Source organism: Oncorhynchus gorbuscha, unplaced genomic scaffold, assembly GCF_021184085.1.
Source record: "Oncorhynchus gorbuscha isolate QuinsamMale2020 ecotype Even-year unplaced genomic scaffold, OgorEven_v1.0 Un_scaffold_601, whole genome shotgun sequence".
In the NCBI taxonomy this organism is placed as follows: Eukaryota; Metazoa; Chordata; class Actinopteri; order Salmoniformes; family Salmonidae; genus Oncorhynchus; species Oncorhynchus gorbuscha.
The window spans coordinates 378,143-400,081 of record NW_025745438.1 but is presented as its reverse complement, the minus strand read 5'-3'; the positions used below and the strand labels follow the sequence as shown (position 1 = coordinate 400,081).

Here is a 21,939-nt window from a genome sequence, read left to right as displayed (position 1 = left end):
ACAGTGAGACTATTTCTTTTTTGATTTTTCGTTCACCGTTTACACCTGTTGTTTTGGGTCATCCCTGGCTAGTATGTCATAATCCTTCTATTAATTGGTCTAGTAATTCTATCCTATCCTGGAACGTTTCTTGTCATGTGAAGTGTTTAATGTCTGCCATCCCTCCCGTTTCTTCTGTCCCTACTTCTCAGGAGGAACCTGGCGATTTGACAGGAGTGCCGGAGGAATATCATGATCTGCGCACGGTCTTCAGTCGGTCCCGAGCCAACTCCCTTCCTCCTCACCGGTCGTATGATTGTAGTATTGATCTCCTTCCGGGGACCACTCCTCCTCGGGGTAGACTATACTCTCTGTCGGCTCCCGAACGTAAGGCTCTCGAGGATTATTTGTCTGTGTCTCTTGACGCCGGTACCATAGTGCCTTCTTCCTCTCCGGCCGGGGCGGGGTTCTTTTTGTTAAGAAGAAGGACGGTACTCTGCGCCCCTGCGTGGATTATCGAGGGCTGAATGACATAACGGTTAAGAATCGTTATCCGCTTCCCTTATGTCATCAGCCTTCGAGATTCTGCAGGGAGCCAGGTGCTTTACTAAGTTGGACCTTCGTAACGCTTACCATCTCGTGCGCATCAGAGAGGGGGACGAGTGGAAAACGGCGTTTAACACTCCGTTAGGGCATTTTGAGTACCGGGTTCTGCCGTTTGGTCTCGCCAATGCGCCAGCTGTTTTTCAGGCATTAGTTAATGATGTTCTGAGAGACATGCTGAACATCTTTGTTTTTGTCTATCTTGACGATATCCTGATTTTTTCTCCGTCACTCGAGATTCATGTTCAGCACGTTCGACGTGTTCTACAGCGCCTTTTAGAGAATTGTCTCTACGTAAAGTCTGAGAAGTGCTCTTTTCATGTCTCCTCCGTTACTTTTCTCGGTTCCGTTATTTCCGCTGAAGGCATTCAGATGGATTCCGCTAAGGTCCAAGCTGTCAGTGATTGGCCCGTTCCAAGGTCACGTGTCGAGTTGCAGCGCTTTTTAGGTTTCGCTAATTTCTATCGGCGTTTCATTCGTAATTTCGGTCAAGTTGCTGCCCCTCTCACAGCTCTTACTTCTGTCAAGACGTGTTTTAAGTGGTCCGGTTCCGCCCAGGGAGCTTTTGATCTTCTAAAAGAACGTTTTACGTCCGCTCCTATCTCGTTACTCCTGACGTCACTAGACAATTCATTGTCGAGGTTGACGCTTCAGAGGTAGGCGTGGGAGCCATTCTATCCCAGCGCTTCCAGTCTGACGATAAGGTTCATCCTTGCGCTTATTTTTCTCATCGCCTGTCGCCATCTGAGCGCAACTATGATGTGGGTAACCGTGAACTGCTCGCCATCCGCTTAGCCCTAGGCGAATGGCGACAGTGGTTGGAGGGGGCGACCGTTCCTTTGTCGTTTGGACAGACCATAAGAACCTTGAGTACATCCGTTCTGCCAAACGACTTAATGCCCGTCAAGCTCGTTGGGCGTTGTTTTTCGCTCGTTTCGAGTTTGTGATTTCTTACCGTCCGGGTAGCAAGAACACCAAGCCTGATGCCTTATCCCGTCTGTTTAGTTCTTCTGTGGCTTCTACTGATCCCGAGGGGATTCTTCCTTATGGGCGTGTTGTCGGGTTAACAGTCTGGGGAATTGAAAGACAGGTTAAGCAAGCACTCACGCACACTGCGTCGCCGCGCGCTTGTCCTAGTAACCTCCTTTTCGTTCCTGTTTCCACTCGTCTGGCTGTTCTTCAGTGGGCTCACTCTGCCAAGTTAGCTGGTCATCCCGGTGTTCGAGGCACTCTTGCGTCTATTCGCCAGCGCTTTTGGTGGCCGACTCAGGAGCGTGACACGCGCCGTTTCGTGGCTGCTTGTTCGGACTGCGCGCAGACTAAGTCGGGTAACTCTCCTCCTGCCGGTCGTCTCAGACCGCTCCCCATTCCTTCTCGACCATGGTCTCACATCGCCCTAGACTTCATTACCGGTCTGCCTTTGTCTGCGGGGAAGACTGTGATTCTTACGGTTGTCGATAGGTTCTCTAAGGCGGCACATTTCATTCCCCTCGCTAAACTTCCTTCCGCTAAGGAGACGGCACAAATCATTATCGAGAATGTATTCAGAATTCATGGCCTCCCGTTAGACGCCGTTTCAGACAGAGGCCCGCAATTCACGTCACAGTTTTGGAGGGAGTTCTGTCGTTTGATTGGTGCGTCCGTCAGTCTCTCTTCCGGGTTTCATCCCCAGTCTAACGGTCAAGCAGAGAGGGCCAATCAGACGATTGGTCGCATACTACGCAGCCTTTCTTTCAGAAACCCTGCGTCTTGGGCAGAACAGCTCCCCTGGGCAGAATACGCTCACAATTCGCTTCCTTCGTCTGCTACCGGGTTATCTCCGTTTCAGAGTAGTCTGGGTTACCAGCCTCCTCTGTTCTCATCCCAGCTTGCCGAGTCCAGCGTTCCCTCCGCTCAAGCGTTTGTCCAACGTTGTGAGCGCACCTGGAGGAGGGTGAGGTCTGCACTTTGCCGTTACAGGGCACAGACTGTGAGAGCCGCCAATAAACGCAGGATTAAGAGTCCAAGGTATTGTTGCGGCCAGAGAGTGTGGCTTTCCACTCGCAACCTTCCTCTTACGACAGCTTCTCGTAAGTTGACTCCGCGGTTCATTGGTCCGTTCCGTGTCTCCCAGGTCGTCAATCCTGTCGCTGTGCGACTGCTTCTTCCGCGACATCTTCGTCGCGTCCATCCTGTCTTCCATGTCTCCTGTGTCAAGCCCTTTCTTCGCACCCCGTTCGTCTTCTCCCTCCCCCCTCCCGTCCTTGTCGAGAGCGCACCTATTTACAAGGTACATAAGATCATGGACATGCGTTCTCGGGGACGGGGTCACCAATACTTAGTGGATTGGGAGGGTTACGGTCCTGAGGAGAGGAGTTGGGTTCCGTCTCGGGACGTGCTGGACCGTTCACTCATTGATGATTTCCTCCGTTGCCGCCAGGATTCCTCCTCGAGTGCGCCAGGAGGCGCTCGGTGAGTGGGGGGTACTGTCATGTTTTGTCATTTATTATCTTGTCTTGTCCCTGTGCTTCCCATTCTATTCGTTTCCCTCTGCTGGTCTTATTAGGTTCTTTCCCTCTTTCTATCCCTCTCTCTCCCCCTCCCTCTCTCACTCTCTCGCTCTCTCTTCTCTCTATCGTTCCGTTCCTGCTCCCAGCTGTTCCTATTCCCCTAATCAATCATTTAGTCTTCCCACACCTGTTCCCGATCCTTTCCCCTGATTAGAGTCCCTATTTCTTCCTTTGTGTTCCGTTCCTGTCCTGTCGGTTCCTTGTCTAGAATTCACCGTGCTGTGTTTGTGTATCGCCCTGTCGTGTCGTGTTTTCCTCAGATGCTGCGTGGTGAGCAGGTGTCTGAGTCTGTCTGGTTCAAGTGCCTTCCCGAGGCAACCTGCTATTCACCTGCTGTTCAAGATCGAGTCTCCAGTTTGTCCTCGTCATTTCGAGTGAAAGTTGTGTTTTTTGTTTGTATTTACTTTACTGGATTAAAGACTCTGTTTTCGCCAAGTCGCTTTTGGGTCCTCTTTCACCGGCATGACATACATATCCTCTACCCTCCTCCATTATATAATCCATGATGTTTATATTAATCACCACATATCCTCTACCCTCCATTATATAATCCATGATGTTTATATTAATCACCACATATCCTCTACCCTCCTCCATTATATAATCCATGATGTTTATATTAATCACCACATATCCTCTACCCTCCTCCATTATATAATCCATGATGTTTATATTAATCACCACATATCCTCTACCCTCCTCCATTATATAATCCATGATGTTTATATTAATCACCACATATCCTCTACCCTCCTCCATTATATAATCCATGATGTTTATATTAATCACCACATATCCTCTACCCTCCTCCATTATATAATCCATGATGTTTATATTAATCACCACATATCCTCTACCCTCCTCCATTATATAATCCATGATGTTTATATTAATCACCACATATCCTCTACCCTCCTCCATTATATAATCCATGATGTTTATATTAATCACCACATATCCTCTACCCTCCTCCATTATATAATCCATGATGTTTATATTAATCACCACATATCCTCTACCCTCCTCCATTATATAATCCATGATGTTTATATTAATCACCACATATCCTCTACCCTCCTCCATTATATAATCCATGATGTTTATATTAATCACCACATATCCTCTACCCTCCTCCATTATATAATCCATGATGTTTATATTAATCACCACATATCCTCTACTCCTCCTCCATTATATAATCCATGATGTTTATATTAATCACCACATATCCTCTACCCTCCTCCATTATATAATCCATGATGTTTATATTAATCACCACATATCCTCTACCCTCCTCCATTATATAATCCATGATGTTTATATTAATCACTACATATCCTCTACCCTCCTCCATTATATATAGGTCAGTGATATAGTAGAACAATGAGTATCTCAGCCCCCCCCCCCTATATGAACTATATGAAGTGCCTGGGGATGCCAATGTAGTGCACTACGTTTTACTAGAGCCCATTGCTCTTTATAGGGCCCTTGTCAAAAGTAGTGCACTGTAAAGGGAATAAAGTGCCATTTGGGACGTATTCTCAGTTTCAGTTCTCTGGGCACCTGCATACCCCCCCCCCCCTCATCTTATTTACATGAAGCTATAAATAAGGAGAGGGTGGGGAGGAGGAGGGGAAGCAGGTGTGTCCTGGGGGAGAACGCCTTGGTTTCATGCATGTTAACATTAGAAGCCTCCTCCCTAAGTTTGTTTTATTCACTGCCCTAGCACACTCCACCAACCCAGATGTCCTAGCTGTGTCTGAATCGTGGCTCAGGAAGACCACCAAAACCCCTGAAATTTCCATCCCTAAGATTAACATTTCCCGACAAGATAGAATTGCCAATCTACTGCAGAGACAGCCTGCAGAGCTCTGTCTTACTATCCAGGTCTGTACCCAAACAGTTTGAGCTCCTACTTCTAAAAATTCACCTCTCCAGTAACAAGTCTCTCACCATTGCCGCTTACTATAGACCCCCCTCTGCCCCCAGCTGTGCCCTGGACTCCATATGTGAACTGATTGCCCCCCATCTTTCTTCAGAGCTCGTGCTTCTAGGTGACCTAAACTGGGACATGTTTAACACCCCAGCCATCCTACAATCTAAGCTTGATGCCCTCAATCTCACACAAATTATCAATGAACCCACCAGGTACAACCCCAAATCCGTAAACATGGGCACCCTCAAAGATATCATCCTAACCACCTTTCCCTCTAAATACACCTCTGCTGTTTTCAACCAAGATATCAGCGATCACTGCCTCATTGCCTGCATCCGTAATGGGTCTGTGGTCAAACGACGAACCCTTATCACTGTCAAACGCTCCCAAAAACACTTCAGCGAGCAGGCCTTTCTAATTTACCTGGCCCGGGTACCCTGGAAGGATGTTGACCTCATCTCATCAGTAGAGGATGCCTAGTCATTCTTTAAAAGTGCCTTCCTCATCATCTTATATAAGCATGCCCCTTTCAAAACATGTAGAACCAGGAAAAGATATAGCCCTTGGTACTCTCCAGACCTGACTGCCCTTGACCAGCACAAAAACATCCTGTGGCGGACTGCAATAGCATCGAAAAGCCCCATAATATGCAACTTTTCAGGGAAGTCAGGAACCAATATACACAGGCAGTTAGGAAAGCTAAGGCTAGCTTTTTCAAGCAGAAATGTGCATCCTGTAGCACAAACTCAAAAATGTTCTGTAAAGTCCATGGAGAATAAGAGCACCTCCTAACAGCTGCCCACTGCACTGAGACTAGGAAACACTGTCACCACCGATAAATCTACTATAATTGATCATTTCAATAAGCATTTTTCTACGGCTGGCCATGCTTTCCACCTGGCTACCCCTACCCCGGGAAACAGCCCTGCCCTCCCCACAGCAACTCGCCCAAGCCTCCCCCATTTCTCTTTCACCCTAATCCAGTCAGCTGATGTTCTGATAGAGCTGCAAAATCTGGATCCCTACAAATCAGCCGGGCAAGACAATCTATTACTAACCTGTTCAACCTCTCTTTTGTAATGTCTGAGATCCCCAAAAATTGGAAAGCTGCCACTGTCATCCCCCTCTAGACCCAAACTGCTACAGACCTATATATATCCTACCCTGCCTTTCTAAGGTTTTCAAAAGCCAAATTAACAAACAGATTACCAACCATTTTGAATCCCACTGTACCTTCTCTGCTATGCAATCTGTTTTCAGAGCTGGTCATGGGTGCACCTCAGCCACGCTCAAGGTCCTTAACGATATCATAACCACCATCGATAAGAGACATTACTGTGCAGCCGTATTCATCGACCTAGCCAAGGCATTTGACTCAATAGCCTTGGTTTCTCAAATGATTCCCTCGCCTGGTTCACCAAGTACTTCTCTGATAGAGTTCAGTGTGTCAAATCGGAGGGCCGGGGGTTAAATTCTCGGGCCAACTCTCTTCATCAATGATGTCCCTCTTGCTGCTGGTGATTCTCTAATTCACCTCTACGCAGACGACACCATTCTGTATACTTCTGGCCCTTCTTTGGACTCTGTGTTAACTAACCTCCAGATGAGTTTCAATGCCATACAACTCTCTTTCCGTGGCCTCCAACTGCTCTTAAATGCAAGTAAAACTAAATGCATACGCTTCACCCGATCGCTGCCCACACCTGCCCGCCCATCCAGCATCACTACTCTGGACGGTTCTGACTTAGAATATGTAGTCAACTACAAATACCTAGGTGTCTGGTTAGACTGAAAACTCTCCTTCCAGACTCACATCAAGCATCTCCAATCCAAAATTAAATCTAGAATCGGCTTCCTATTTCACAACAAAGCATCCTTCACTCATGCTGCCAAACATACCCTCGTAAAACTGACCATCCTACCAATCCTTGACTTCGGCAATGTCATTTATAAAATAGCCTCCAACACTCTACTCAACAAATTGGATGCAGTCTATCACAGTGCCATCCATTTTGTCACCAAAGCCCCTTATGCTACCCACCACTGCGACCTGTACGCTCTCATTGGCTGGCCCTCGCTTCATACTCGTCGCCAAACCCACTGGCTCCAGGTCATCTACAAGTCTCTGCTAGGTAAAGCCCCGCCTTGTCTCAGCTCACTGGTCACCATAGCAGCACCCATCCGTAGCACGCGCTCCAGCATGTATATCTCACTGGTCACCCCCAAAGCCAATTCCTCCTTTGGTCGCCTTTCCTTCCAGTTCTCTGCCGCCAATGACTGGAACGAACTGCAAAAGTCACTGAAGCTGGAGACTCATATCTCCCTCACTAACTTTAAGCATCAGCTGTCAGAGGAGCTCACAGATCACTGCACCTGTACATAGCCCGTCTGTAAACAGCCCATCCAATCTACCTCATCCCCATACCTTATTTATTTATTTATGTTGCTCCTTTGCACCCCAGTATCTCTACTTGCACATTCATCTTCTGCACAACTACCATTCCAGTGTTTAATTGCTATATTGTAATTACTTCGCCACCATGGCCTATTAATTTATTAACTCCCTTATCTTACCTCATTTGCACTCACTGTATATAGACTTTTTTTGTTTTCTTTTTCTACTGTATTATTGACTGTATGTTTGTTTATTCCATGTGAAACTCTGTGTTGTTGTATCTGTCGAACTGCTTTATCTTGGCCAGGTCGCAGTTGTAAATGAGAACGTGTTCTCAACTAGCCTACCTGGTTAAATAAAGGTGTTCTCAACTAGCCTACCTGGTTAAATAAAGGTGTTCTCAACTAGCCTACCTGGTTAAATAAAGGTGTTCTCAACTAGCCTACCTGGTTAAATAAAGGTGTTCTCAACTAGCCTACCTGGTTAAATAAAGGTGTTCTCAACTAGCCTACCTGGTTAAATAAAGGTGTTCTCAACTAGCCTACCTGGTTAAATAAAGGTGTTCTCAACTAGCCTACCTGGTTAAATAAAGGTGTTCTCAACTAGCCTACCTGGTTAAATAAAGGTGAAATTAAAAATATATAAAAAAAGGGAACAACACATCACTGCCTGTAACTCAGTGTCAGAACTAGAACACGTCCCTGGTGAATGACTCTGCTAACTAGAGATAGTAGACATGAAACCACCAGGTTTTTCTGCGGTGGGACTGAAGGATGGCCCCGCGAGATTAGGTGGGACTGAAACCAGTGGTCTGACAAGCTCCAAACTGTTACTGCTGTAAAGCAGGTATATCTTGAGTAATTATTAGTGGTCCTATGTCCTCCTCTGGTGGACGTTGACAGAACTGCAACCTCTATTCTGATAACTAATGCAGAATGTGAAACATACTTCCTAATATTGAGTTGAATCTTACAAGGTCATATTTCTCACTTATGCTGAAAATGATGCTGATGCCAACATCTAATGTTATTAACAGAGAACACTTTAAAACATCTAATGACAGCTTCTAACCCTTAACATTGGCATTCAAATAAAATATCATGGTTAGCAGATGTTAATGTGAGTGTAACGAAATGCTTGTGCTTCTAGTTCCGACAGTGCAGTAATATTTAACAAGTAATCTAACAATTCACCAACAACTACCTTATACACACAAATGTAAAGGGATGAATAAGAATATGTACATATAAATATATGGATGAGTGATGGCCGTGCAGCATAGGCAAGATGCAGTAGATGGTATCGGGTACAGCATATACATATGAGATGAGTAATGTAGGATATGTAAACATTATAAAAGTGGAATTATTTAAAGTGACTAGTATGATGTATTAAAGTGGCCAATGATTTGGATTCGTGCATCCTGAGGTAAAATAGGGACCGGTGTTGTGGTCCAAAACACCTGGATGCTTCCTCAGTGTAGGATCTGGGTCATTCCAACAAACAATGCCTATTAAAAAGTGTAACTTGGTCAAAAATAACTTTGATTTTGTCATAAATAGCACATATTCGCCTTCATAAACAACGTGTTTTCCCATCTCAAGAGGTTAAATAAAGAATTGACTGGAACAAATGCCTAGTAAGTGCCAAATAAATTAACAGAGTTGATGATTTCTTCTTAAATAAGCCATGAATCCCCCTGTGACAGCAGGGAGACTGGAAGCTTGTTGTGTGCAGAAAGGAGTAGGAATTGAATGCTTCACAAAAAATGTTTTATTGTTACAACATTTCCATCATATCTATGAGTAACAAGATTGACTTAATGCTCCACCTGCTCAGTGTTCCACCACATAACAGCAGAAAATGGCCAAGAACCAGCTCACCTGCTTTTACTCTATGATTTGACTATTAGATGTTCAATGTTTCTTTGATAAAACTATTTAAAAAGGAATAGTTTCCCCATATTAATTAGACTCAACAAAATGATGTTGCCACGAGCAGCACCGGAGATATTGAGATGGGCGAGATGCAACATTTCACTCTCACACACAGTATCTGAGCATGTGCACGGGAACACTTCACACTGTGTACAGCGTGGTGGCCAGGCCATCAAAAGAGAGGAGAGGTTGAGCTTCGCGCTTCAACGCTCTTAGTTGTTGTGAGAATTGACCCACTACGCTGTTTACTTTCTGTATCTACATCATATTGCTGGTTTGAATGCCAGAGCCGACTAGGTGGGGGAATCTGTCGCTGTGCCCTTGAACAAATCACTTAAAACAAATTGCTCAATGGGCTCAGTGTAATGGCGACCCTGGCCGTGATTCCACTCCCTGCGGGTGTCTCAGGGGGAGTTGGGATTTACAAAAAACACATTTCATTACACACTGCGTGTAACAGAACAAATATAAACACCCCCCAATTATTTATTACTGGCTGAGGAGACTACAAACTTCTACAGATGCACAATCGAGAGCATCCTGGCGGGCTGTATCACCGCCTGGTACGGCAACTGCTCCACCCACAACCGTAAGGCTCTCCAGAGGGTAGTGAGGTCTGCACAACGCATCACCGGGGGCAAACTACCTGCCCTCCAGGACACCTCCACCACCCGATGTTACAGGAAGGCCATAAAGATCATCAAGGACATCAACCACCCGAGCCACTGCCTGTTCACCCCGCTATCATCCAGAAGGCGAGGTCAGTACAGGTGCATCAAAGCTGGGACCGAGAGACTGAAAAACAGCTTCTATCTCAAGGCCATCAGACTGTTAAACAGCCACCACTAACATTGAGTGGCTGCTGCCAACACACTGACACTGACTCAACTCCAGCCACTTTAATAATGGGAATTGATGGGAAATGATGTAAAATATATCACTAGCCACTTTAAACAATGCTACCTAATATAATGTTACATACCCTACATTATTCATCTCATATGCATACGTATATACTGTACTCTATATCATCTACTGCATCTTTATGTAATACATGTATCACTAGCCACTTTAACTATGCCACTTTGTTTACATACTCATCTCATACGTATATACTGTACTCTATATCATCTACTGCATCCTTATGTAATACATGTATCACTAGCCACTTTAACTATGCCACTTTGTTTACATACTCATCTCATATGTATATACTGTACTCGATACCATCTACTGTATGCTGCTCTGTACCATCACTCATTCATATATCTTTATGTACATGTTCTTTATCCCCTTACACTGTGTATAAGACAGTAGTTTTGGAATTGTTAGTTAGATTACTTGTTGGTTATTACTGCATTGTCGGAACTAGAAGCACAAGCATTTCGCTACACTCGCATTAACATCTGCTAACCATGTGTATGTGACAAATGAAATTTGATTTGATTTGATTTGAATTGAATACAAATGTCATCTAATTTAATGTACTGAACATTCAATCAATCAAACATATTTGATGAAGCCCTTTTTACATCAGCAGCTTTCACAAAGTGCTTTACAGATACCCAGACTAAAACCACATAGAACAGGCAGAAGCACATTGGGCAGGAAAACTCCCCAGAGGGAATGAACTTGGGAAAGAACCTAGAGAGGAAGCACTCAGAGAAAGGAACCTAGAGAGGAACCTAGAGAGGAAGCAGACTCAGAGGAAGGAACCTAGAGAGGAACCTAGAGAGGAAGCAGACTCAGAGGAAGGAACCTAGAGAGGAACCAGACTCAGAGGAAAGAACCTAGAGAGGAACCTAGAGAGGAAGCAGACTCAGAGGAAGGAACCTAGAGAAGAAGCAGACTCAGAGGAAGGAACCTAGAGAGGAACCAGGCTCAGAGGGAGGAACCTTGAGATGAAGCAGGCTCAGAGGAAAGAACCTAGAGAGGAACCTAGAGAGGAAGCAGACTCAAAGGAAGGAACCTAGAGAGGAAGCAGACTCAGAGGAAGGAACCTAGAGAGGAACCAGGCTCAGAGGGAGGAACCTTGAGAGGAAGCAGGCTCAGAGGAAAGAACCTAGAGAGGAACCTAGAGAGGAAGCAGACTCAGAGGAAGGAACCTAGAGAGGAACCAGGCTCAGAGGGAGGAACCTAGAGAGGAAGCAGGCTTTGAGGAAGGAACCTAGAGAGGAAGCAGACTCAGAGGGAGGAACCTAGAGAGGAACCAGGCTCAGAGGGAGGAACCTAGAGAGGAAGCAGGCTCAGAGGGAGGAACCTAGAGAGGAACCTGAATATGAACCAGGCTCAGAGGAAGGAACCTAGAGAGGAACCTAGAGAGGAAGCAGACTCAGAGGAAGGAACCTAGAGAGGAACCGAGAGAGGACACAGGCTCAGAGGGAGGAACCTAGAGAGGAAGCAGGCTCAGAGGGAGGAACCTAGAGAGGAAGCAGGGAACAAAGGGAGGAACCTATAGAGGAACCCGGCTCAGAGGGAGAAACCTAGAGAGGAACCAGGCTTAGAGGAAAGAACCTAGAGAGGAAGCAAGGTCAGAGGGAGGAACCTAGAGAGGAACCTAGAGAGGAACCAGGCTCAGAAGGAGGAACCTAGATAGGAACCAGGCTCAGAGGGAGGAACCATACAGTCTATGTACCATACAGTCTATGTTACCATACAGTCTATGTACCATACAATATATGTACCATACAGTATATGTACCATACATTATATGTACCATACAGTCTATGTTACCATACAGTCCATGTACCATACAGTCTATGTACCATACAGTCTCGAAGGATAAGAATTTCACTGTAACCTGTGATTACACCTGCAAGCCTATGAATGTGTGTAATACACTCATCTAATCTACTTTATGTTACCTAGTGTCCACCAGAGATTAGACCAGACCATGGTTTTATGTCAAAGGCATATGGAGGTGCCCTTGATTTGCACTGAGCATGGTCGTGTTTGCACTTTTGGGACTATTGCATTGATTGATCCCATAGTACCAGGCAAGCTAAATCACGCACAGACATACACCTGTCCTGCACTACAATAACGTTCTTATTCCAATTCACCACCTGTTCACGTGTTGTATTATTATTCTGAGACACAGACCTCCCTACCCCCTCTTTTCTCGCCTCCTCATCTTTGCCTTCACCACGGTGCATATGCCATATTCCTAAACGAGTCAGCGAGATTCCAGTTAGGATAAACTAGGACAGGACAATTTAAGCAAGATGGCGTTTCCCCTGTCGCCAGCTAAAGTGACGTTCCGAAAATGCAATGAGTATTGAATATCTCCTAGGGAATATAGCGAGGATTCTGGATAACTCTGTGCAGCCTAATCCATCATGTTGCATTGATCTACTCTAAAGAGGAAGAACATAACTTGACTTGGAGAGTAAGATTGCCACTGGACGAATGTCAAGGTATTTGTACAGTCAGAGACAAAACCGAAAACGATGTAGCCTAAATAACGGAATCGCGTCGACAAAAAAAGCAGCGCGATAAAGCAGCGGGGTTCTGTATTCTGGCTCATCATCATCAAACTGGTTGGATGACGGAGAAGAAAAGCGTGGGACGGGAGATGCCTATCTATCGTTTTTAATCATCCGTCAGTCAAGTGAATGCCTGCGGTATCAAATTCAAAAACAAATACCGACGGGAATGTTTGTCAACATATGTCTATTGATCCGATGTGAAGGATGCGCGCGCTGCGTCTCAAGGGTGTCAAAGATCAATAACCTAAAATGCAGCGTTTAATTTGACTGGCATACAATCCTTCGGCTAAATGTGCTTTAGTCAACATCTGATCTATTTCCATGTTGTATTTTGATAAACCCTGTCTGCTGTCGTCTCAAGACTGAAGAGGGGGGAGGATGTCCGTGGCTCTCTCCGTGACGGTTATGTCTTCAGCGTTCTTCAATCCCACTTTTGCCTTCAGTTCCCATTTTGACTCAGGTACGTGTCATTCTCAAACGGACATTTAATGTGTGTTGTTTCATGTGTGTTTCATCTAATGTCTTTGTCAGAATGTGTATTGCTAGTATTGAATTTGAAATATAATATTCTTCTTCATCATCATCAGGTCCCTCTATATGTTGAATCATTGTGTGTTTAAACTCTGCTGCTGGTCCTTCAGCTCCATGTGAAGGATATGGACGTTCATCTGTCAACAACAGCAGCTAGATCAATATACAGTAGCCAGTGTGCTGTTGGCAGCCTTTATAGCCTGGTTGTGTGTGTGTAGGTCTCTGTGTGTTGATATTTGGGCAGCCTTCTTCTCCCTTTCTGTAGTCAGACCTCCAGCAGCACCCCCTTTTTTTTGCCTCTTGGAGCAGTTTCCATGGCAACCCGAGGGGAGGGTGGCATGTTATTATTTTAGAGGAATGCTGAGGAAGTTGGGATGAAGGGCAGTGTGTGTGTGTGTGTGTGTGTGTGTGTGTGTGTGTGTGTGTGTGTGTGTGTGTGTGTGTGTGTGTGTGTGTGTGTGTGTGTGTGTGTGTGTGTGTGTGTGTGTGTGTGTGTGTGTGTGTGTGTGTGTGTGTGTGTGTGTGTGTGTGTGTGTGTGATGGTGTGTGTGTGTGTGTGTTTCACTACCACGCTACTGCCTGCCTCTCTCAGCCTGATCCGCAGTGGAGAAAGGCAGCTCAAAGCCAACCTAGCATGCAGACCCCTGCAGGTGTGTGTGTGTGTTTGCATGTGTATGCTTGTGTGTCAGCCCAGCTTAGCCCAGCTCAAACCTACTTCAGTTCACTGGAGACCTCACTCCCTGACTCTGGCTCTACGGCTTGTTGTTGAAAGTACAGTAGTCTGCCTGTCTGCAGTGTTTACCCAGAGCTCAGGGCAACTGGACAGGGCAGAGCCACCATGGACTCTGGCTACTAGAGCCAGCATGATGGGCAGGAGCACTCAGGTGCTGCTGTGTTGGGGGAGGGTTTGAGAGGGGAGGAAGAGATGTGTGAGTGAGTGGGGTGTGAGGAGAGAGAGTTGGAGAGGAGGAGAGAGAGTAGAGGGGGAGAGAGAGTAGAGGGGGAGAGGGTTGAGGAAGGGAAAATGGGATACCTAGTCAGTAAGTAAGTTCAACTGAAATGTGTCTTCCACATTTAAGGAAGGGGAGTGTGTGCAGACAGCCTCAGTGAAGAGTTGAATTAGAGCAGAATAAATTAATGGGAGGTAGAGTAAACAGGGTTGAGGTTGTCGCTGCGATTTGTGTGTGTGTGTGTGTGTGTGTGTGTGTGTGTGTGTGTGTGTGTGTGTGTGTGTGTGTGTGTGTGTGTGTGTGTGTGTGTGTGTGTGTGTGTGTGTGTGTGTGTGTGTGTGTGTGTGTGTGTGTGTGTGTGTGTGTGTGTGTGTGTGTTTAAAGAGCATTGAGTGTCCCTGCACTAGGCTGTGTGTGCTCAGCATATAAATGAGGTAGCCCTGACGACCAGCCTCCTACAGCTCACTCTGGTCGCTGCATGCAAGATCTCTCTTTTTCTATTTTCCCAGACCTGTCACTAGTGATATGGGGATTTCAGTACCCCATGCTGTACCTGTCACTAGTGATATGGGGGTTTCAGTACCCCATGCTGTACCTGTCACTAGTGATATGGGGGTTTCAGTACCCCATGCTGTACCTGTCACTAGTGATATGGGGTTTCAGTACCCCACGCTGTACCTGTCACTAGTGATATGGGGGTTTCAGTACCCCATGCTGTACCTGTCACTAGTGATATGGGGGTTTCAGTACCCCATGCTGTACCTGTCACTAGTGATATGGGGGTTTCAGTACCCCATGCTGTACCTGTCACTAGTGATATGGGGGTTTCAGTACCCCATGCTGTACCTGTCACTAGTGATATGGGGGTTTCAGTACCCCATGCTGTACCTGTCACTAGTGATATGGGGGTTTCAGTACCCCACGCTGTACCTGTCACTAGTGATATGGGGTTTCAGTACCCCATGCTGTACCTGTCACTAGTGATATGGGGGTTTCAGTACCCCATGCTGTACCTGTCACTAGTGATATGGGGGTTTCAGTACCCCATGCTGTACCTGTCACTAGTGATATGGGGGTTTCAGTACCCCATGCTGTACCTGTCACTAGTGATATGGGGATTTCAGTACCCCATGCTGTACCTGTCACTAGTGATATGGGGATTTCAGTTTCAGTACCTGTCACACTGTACCTGTCACTAGTGATATGGGGATTTCAGTACCCCATGCTGTACCTGTCACTAGTGATATGGGGGTTTCAGTACCCCATGCTGTACCTGTCACTAGTGATATGGGGGTTTCAGTACCCCATGCTGTACCTGTCACTAGTGATATGGGGGTTTCAGTACCCCACGCTGTACCTGTCACTAGTGATATCGGGGTTCCAGTATCCCACGCTGTACCTGTCACTAGTGATATGGGGGTTCCAGTACCCCACGCTGTACCTGTCAATAGTGATTTGGGGGTTTCAGTACCCCATGCTGTACCTGTCACTAGTGATATGGGGGTTTCAGTACCCCATGTTGTACCGTTCACTAGTGATATTTGGGAGGTAGAGTAACCCCCATATTTATCATGGTGTACAAGACACCTTTCTGATTTCGCCTGTCTAGGTGGGCTAATCCATTGTTTAGGCCGTGGGGGTGGCACAGTCCATCACTCTAAGACATGTTCTACTGAAATTGTATATGGTTATATTGGTCAGAAATAGCTTATTGTAATCTAACAGCACCTGTTTGGAACTTATAATACTCACCCAGCGCTTGTTACTTTACCCCTCCTTTATCTGGATCTCCAGTAGTTTACACCACTAAGTCAAACATCTTTTACAGATCTCACTACCCCCCTTACCTGTCACTGAATATGGGGGTTTCAGTAAACATTACCCCTGTTTTGGGTTTGTACCCCATGCTGTACCTCTCATCCGTTTTTCTGTTATGCTTATCTGAGTTTATGATTATGATATGCTATAAGTCATGCCCTATTGTCAAAATAGAGAGAGCAAGGTTTGAGGGAATAGGGGAATGAGGGATTTCGGTAAGAGAACTTTTCAGTCAGACATGGCTATAATTATGTTTCAGCTTCAGCAACATGGACAGCGTGATTAACACTGTTGATGCTCTGTGGTGGTCGCTGGAGCGGGGAGGAGAGAGAGACAATGGGTGCTAGTCACACAGTCACTCTTTTTTTAACTAAGTCTGAGTCAGGCCAGTCTGAGTCAGGCCCGGCACAATCAAATCAATTGTGGTCGGAATTCCTCTAGTCATTTGTGTGTCTTAATTGTGTAATCAAACAGTGTGCAGTTGATTGGATTGTTTGTTTTGGAAAAATACACGTTAAAAAATTTAGACCAATCGATTTCGACCAACATTCTTCCATTGTTTAGGACAGCCCTAATTTCAGTCCATCAGGTCTAAGACATGTTCCTTCATGCTATTGTCCAGACCTCAGCCTGGCCTGGGACTCTGGTTCTGGCCTCAGCTTGGCCTGGCTCTGGTTCTGGACTCAGCCTGGCCTGGGACTCTGGTTCTGGCCTCAGCCTGGCCTGGAACTCTGGTTCTGGTCTCAGCCTGGCCTGGCTCTGGTTCTGGCCTCAGCCTGGCCTGGGACTCTGGTTCTGGTCTCAGCCTGGCCTGGCCTCAGACATGGATTCTGGTTCAGCCTCAGCCTGGACCTGGCCTGGGCTCTGGTTCTGGCCTCAGCCTGGCCTGGGCGCTAGTCACACAGTCACTCTGGTTCTAACCTCAGCCTGGCCCAGCTCTGGTTCAACAATCTGGGCCTGGGGCTCTGGTTCTGGCCAAACAGCCTGCAGTTGCCTGGTTTGGGACTCTTATTTCTGGTTTTGGTTGTTTCCTCAGCCTGGCCTGGGACTCTGGTTCTGGTCTCAGCCTGGCCTGGCTCTAGTTCTGACCTCAGCCTGGCCTGACTCTGGTTCTGGTCTCAACCTGGCCTGGCTCTGGTTCTGACCTCAGCCTGGCCTGGCTCTGGTTCTGGCCTCAGCCTGGCCTGACTCTGGTTCTGGCCTCAGCCTCAGCCTGGCCTGGGACTCTTATTCTGGTTTTGGTTGTTTCCTCAGCCTGGCCTGGGACTGGTTCTGGTCTCAGCCTGGCCTGGCTCTAGTTCTGACCTCAGCCTGGCCTGACTCTGGTTCTGGTCTCAGCCTGGCCTGACTCTGGTTCTGGCCTCAGCCTGGCCTGGGACTGGTTCTGGTCTCAGCCTGGCCTGGCTCTAGTTCTGACCTCAGCCTGGACTGACTCTGGTTCTGGCCTCAGCCTGGCCTGACTCTGGTTCTGGTCTCAACCTGGCCTGGCTCTGGTTCTGACCTCAGCCTGGCCTGGCTCTGGTTCTGGCCTCAGCCTGGCCTGACTCTGGTTCTGACCTCAGCCTGGCCTGGCCTGGGACTCTGGTTCTGGCCTCAGCCTGGCCTGGCCTGGGACTCTGGTTCTAACCTCAGCCTGGCCTGGCTCTGGTTCTAACCTCAGCCTGGCCTGGGATTCTGGTTCTGGCCTCAGCCTGGCCTGGCCTGGGACTGGTTCTAACCTCAGCCTGGCCTGGGTCTCTGGTTCTGGCCTCAGCCTGGCCTGGCCTGGGACTCTGGTTCTAACCTCAGCCTGGCCTTGCTCTGTGGTTCTAACCTCAGCCTGGCCTTGCTCTGGTTCTAACCTCAGCCTGGCCTGGGATTCTGCTTCTGGCCTCAGCCTGGCCTGGGACTCTGGTTCTGGCCTCAGTCTGGCCTGGCCTGGGGTTCTGGTTCTGGCCTCAGCCTGGCCTGGCCTGGCCTGGCCTGGGGCTCTGGTTCTGACCTCAGCCTGGCCTGGACTCTGGTTCTGGCCTCAGCCTGGCCTGACTCTGGTTCTGACCTCAGCCTGGCCTGGTATGGGACTCTGGTTCTGGCCTCAACCTGGCCTGGCCTGGGACTCTGGTTCTGGCCTCAGCCTGGCCTGACTCTGGTTCTGACCTCAGCCTGGCCTGACTCTGGTTCTGGCCTCAGCCTGGCCTGTTCTGACCTCAGCCTGGCCTGGTATGGGACTCTGGTTCTGGCCTCAACCTGGCCTGGCCTGGGACTCTGGTTCTAACCTCAGCCTGGCCTGGCTCTGGTTCTAACCTCAGCCTGGCCTGGGACTCTGGTTCTGGTTCTGGTTCTGGCCTCAGCCTGGCCTGGCCTGGCCTGGCCTGGGGCTCTGGTTCTAACCTCAGCCTGGCCTGGGACTCTTGTTCTGGTTTTGGTTGTTTTCTCAGCATGGCCTGGGACTCTGGTTGTGTCCTGTCATTATTATGTAACCCCACCACATTAATGTGATTGTGTAATTTGAGGTGAAAAGACACTATCGTCTCGATCTTGGCTGGGAAATCATGGGTGAAAATACTTGGGTTGCATTCCAAATGGAACCCTATTTAGTGCACTAGTTTTCACTAGAGCATGTAGTGCAGTTTGTAGGGAATAGGGTGCATTTGGGACCCTAGTACTTGTTCACGGTGGTTAACTGAGGATCACTCTGGGCTTTCCCTCTAATCAAATTGGTCCATTGGCATTTTATTGCTGTGGAGAGGGTAGATGGTGAGCTTTATAAACCCTTAAGGAAGGACTTTTATTACTGTGGAGATGGTGAGCTTTATAAACCATTAGGAAGGACTTTTATTACTGTGGAGAGGGTGAGCTTTATAAACCATTAGGAAGGACTTTTATTGCTGTGGAGATGGTGAGCTTTATAAACCCTTAGGAAGGACTTTTATTGCTGTGGAGAGGGTGAGCTTTATAAACCCTTAGGAATGACTTTTATTGCTGTGGAGAGGGTGAGCTTTATAGACTAACTATGTTTTTTAGAATGTTGAGTAGCTTCAGAGGTCAACAGAGGTCAGAAGAGGTCACAGCCAATGTTCCCTCTAATTTGTTTTGACACTGAACTTGAACATTGTGAAAATTCTGTGCAATTTCCAGCGCGTGTTTACTGTGAACACTGAGGCTGTACCCACTTTAAGTTTCAGTTGTAATAGTGGCCAAGCTATTTGATCATAATGTAGAGTGGCCTACCATCAACAACAATGGAGAAAATGCATCCCATAACATTTTAACATGGAAATAGCTGTTCTATCATTCAGCCTACAGTAGCAGCTAATGTGTGGTGTTCAATATAGGCTACATTACATGAGACTTTTGAAAGAATCATGCAGAGCTTGACATGAACCTGTTTATCCATGTGTCCTTCAGACAAGGAGGTGACTGAAAATGTTGCTGTGTTGTTTGATTCAAGAAACCACTTAATAAAATAAAATGTGTTATTATTCCCACACCATTATTACAGAGAATCAGACACATTATGCTTCTCTCTGCCTATTGGCTACTTAGCTTATTCACGCCTGCCTCAAAATACAACACTGCCCCTTTAAGACAGAAACAAACTCTTTACCTGACTGGCATTTTAAAGATGTCTAGAAATGTACACGTTTTGTGCTCTTGTAGCAATCACTCCCCTATTGCTGAATACTAATGATCTACAACTGGGCTAATAACTCACTGACAAAGGATATGAACAAAATGAGCGTTAAGTGGCTACATGCAGCTCTCGCTTTGATCTCAAAACAAGAGCATCTACTCACGACCACAGTTCTAAACACAGTCCATTTCAAAGTAAATGACACAGATCCATATATGGCCTACTGCAACTGTGATTGGCTATGCCGCGCAGGTCTGTGTAGAGAACCGACTGAGTCGTAGGATTCTATTGCAGTACCGAATCCTACTCCTATGCGTTCAGCCCACAACAACATCTCTTGCGTTGTTCCGTTTGTTTCAGTATATTGCATTGATTGGAGCACAATGCTACAGAAAAGGGAGACGGTGATAGTGTTAACTGACAGGGAGAAGTCTAGGAGTTCAGACGGTTAGTACCATCCCCTTTCACTCTGTATAGAGCAGGGTGTCAAACATACTGCCAGAGACCCAGCCTCTCTATCCTCCTCCTGTCCTCCTTTCCTCCTCCTCTCTCTCCATCCTCCTGTCCTCCTTTCCTCCTCCTCTCTCTCCATCCTCCTGTCCTCCTTTCCTCCTCCTCTCTCTCCGTCCTCCTTTCCTCCTCCTCTCTCTCCATCCTCCTGTCCTCCTTTCCTCCTCCTCTCTATCCACCTCCTGTCCTCCTTTCCTCCTCCTCTCTCTCCATCCTCCTGTCCTCCTTTCCTCCTCCTCTCTCTCCATCCTCCTGTCCTCCTTTCCTCCTCCTCTCTCTCCATCCTCCTGTCCTCCTTTCCTCCTCCTCTCTCTCCATCCTCCTGTCCTCCTTTCCTCCTCCTCTCTCTCCATCCTCCTGTACTCCTTCTCCTCCTGGGATGGTGTGAGATGCAGGCAAGCAGCCTTCACCCCCCAGCAGGTGTCAGAGCACAGCTGCAATAACAGGAAATAAACCACACTCTGCTGATGTCTTAAATACTGTATGGGCTCTGAGCTGACAGGTACGCACACACACACACACGTGCAAGCCCATGGCCACACGCACACACAGAGGAATCAGTAATCACAGTAGTGGGTGGATTAGTGCCAGCGTGCCGTGATGTCTGTCTGTCTGTCTGTCTGTCTGTCTGTCTGTCTGTCTGTCTGTCTGTCTGTCTGTCTGTCTGTCTGTCTGTCTGTCTGTCTGTCTGTCTGTCTGTCTGTCTGTCTGTCTGTCTGTCTGTCTGTCTGTCTGTCTGTCTGTCTGTCTGTCTGTCTGTCTGTCTGTCTGTCTGTCTGTCTCATACTTTCACCAAGCCATGTTCACCTCACCCACATCACTGAGAGAGATAGTGATGACCTCATACCTTCACCAAGCCATGTTCACCTCACCCACATCACCGAGAGAGATAGTGATGACCTCATACCTTCAACAAGCCATGTTCACCTCACCCACATCACTGAGAGAGATGGTGATGACCTCATACCTTCACCAAGCCATGTTCACCTCACCTACATCACTGAGCGAGACGGTGATGACCTCATACCTTTACCAAGCCATGTTCACCTCACCCACATCACTGAGAGAGATATTGATGACTTCATACCTTCACCAAGCCATGTTCACCTCACCCACATCACTGAGAGAGATATTGATGACTTCATACCTTCACCAAGCCATGTTCACCTCACCCACATCACTGAGCGAGACGGTGATGACCTCATACCTTCACCAAGCCATGTTCACCTCACCCACATCACTGAGAGAGATAGTGATGACCTCATACCTTCACCAAGCCATGTTCACCTCACCCACATCACTGAGAGAGATAGTGATGACCTCATACCTTCCAAAGAGCCTGACACAACAAAAAGACAACACTGATATACAGTACAGGGGAGGAGGAATACAGACTAGCATTGTTGTTGTGTGTGTGTGTGTGTGTGTGTGTGTGTGTGTGTGTGTGTGTGTGTGTGTGTGTGTGTGTGTGTGTGTGTGTGTGTGTGTGTGTGTGTGTGTGTGTGTGTGTGTGTGTGTGTGTGTGTGTGTGTGTGTGTGTGTGTGTGTGTGTGTGTGTGTGTGTGTGTGTTGTTCTCCATGACTGTCACACTAGTGTCACCTCTTGTTTCCCCTGTCAGCAGGAAGGGCT

At 47.1% G+C, this 21,939-nt stretch overlaps 1 protein-coding gene across 1 annotated transcript in view; it reads left to right on the top strand.

The window, feature by feature from the left end:
- The first annotated feature begins 12,579 nt into the window (after positions 1–12,579).
- Positions 12,580–21,939, top strand: part of LOC124019015 — a 94,245-nt gene continuing 84,885 nt past the window's right edge. The window contains exon 1 of the mRNA XM_046334358.1: positions 12,580–13,347. Coding sequence (XP_046190314.1) covers positions 13,266–13,347 — 82 coding nt within the window. The 5' untranslated portion in view covers positions 12,580–13,265. The remainder of the gene's footprint in view (positions 13,348–21,939) is intronic.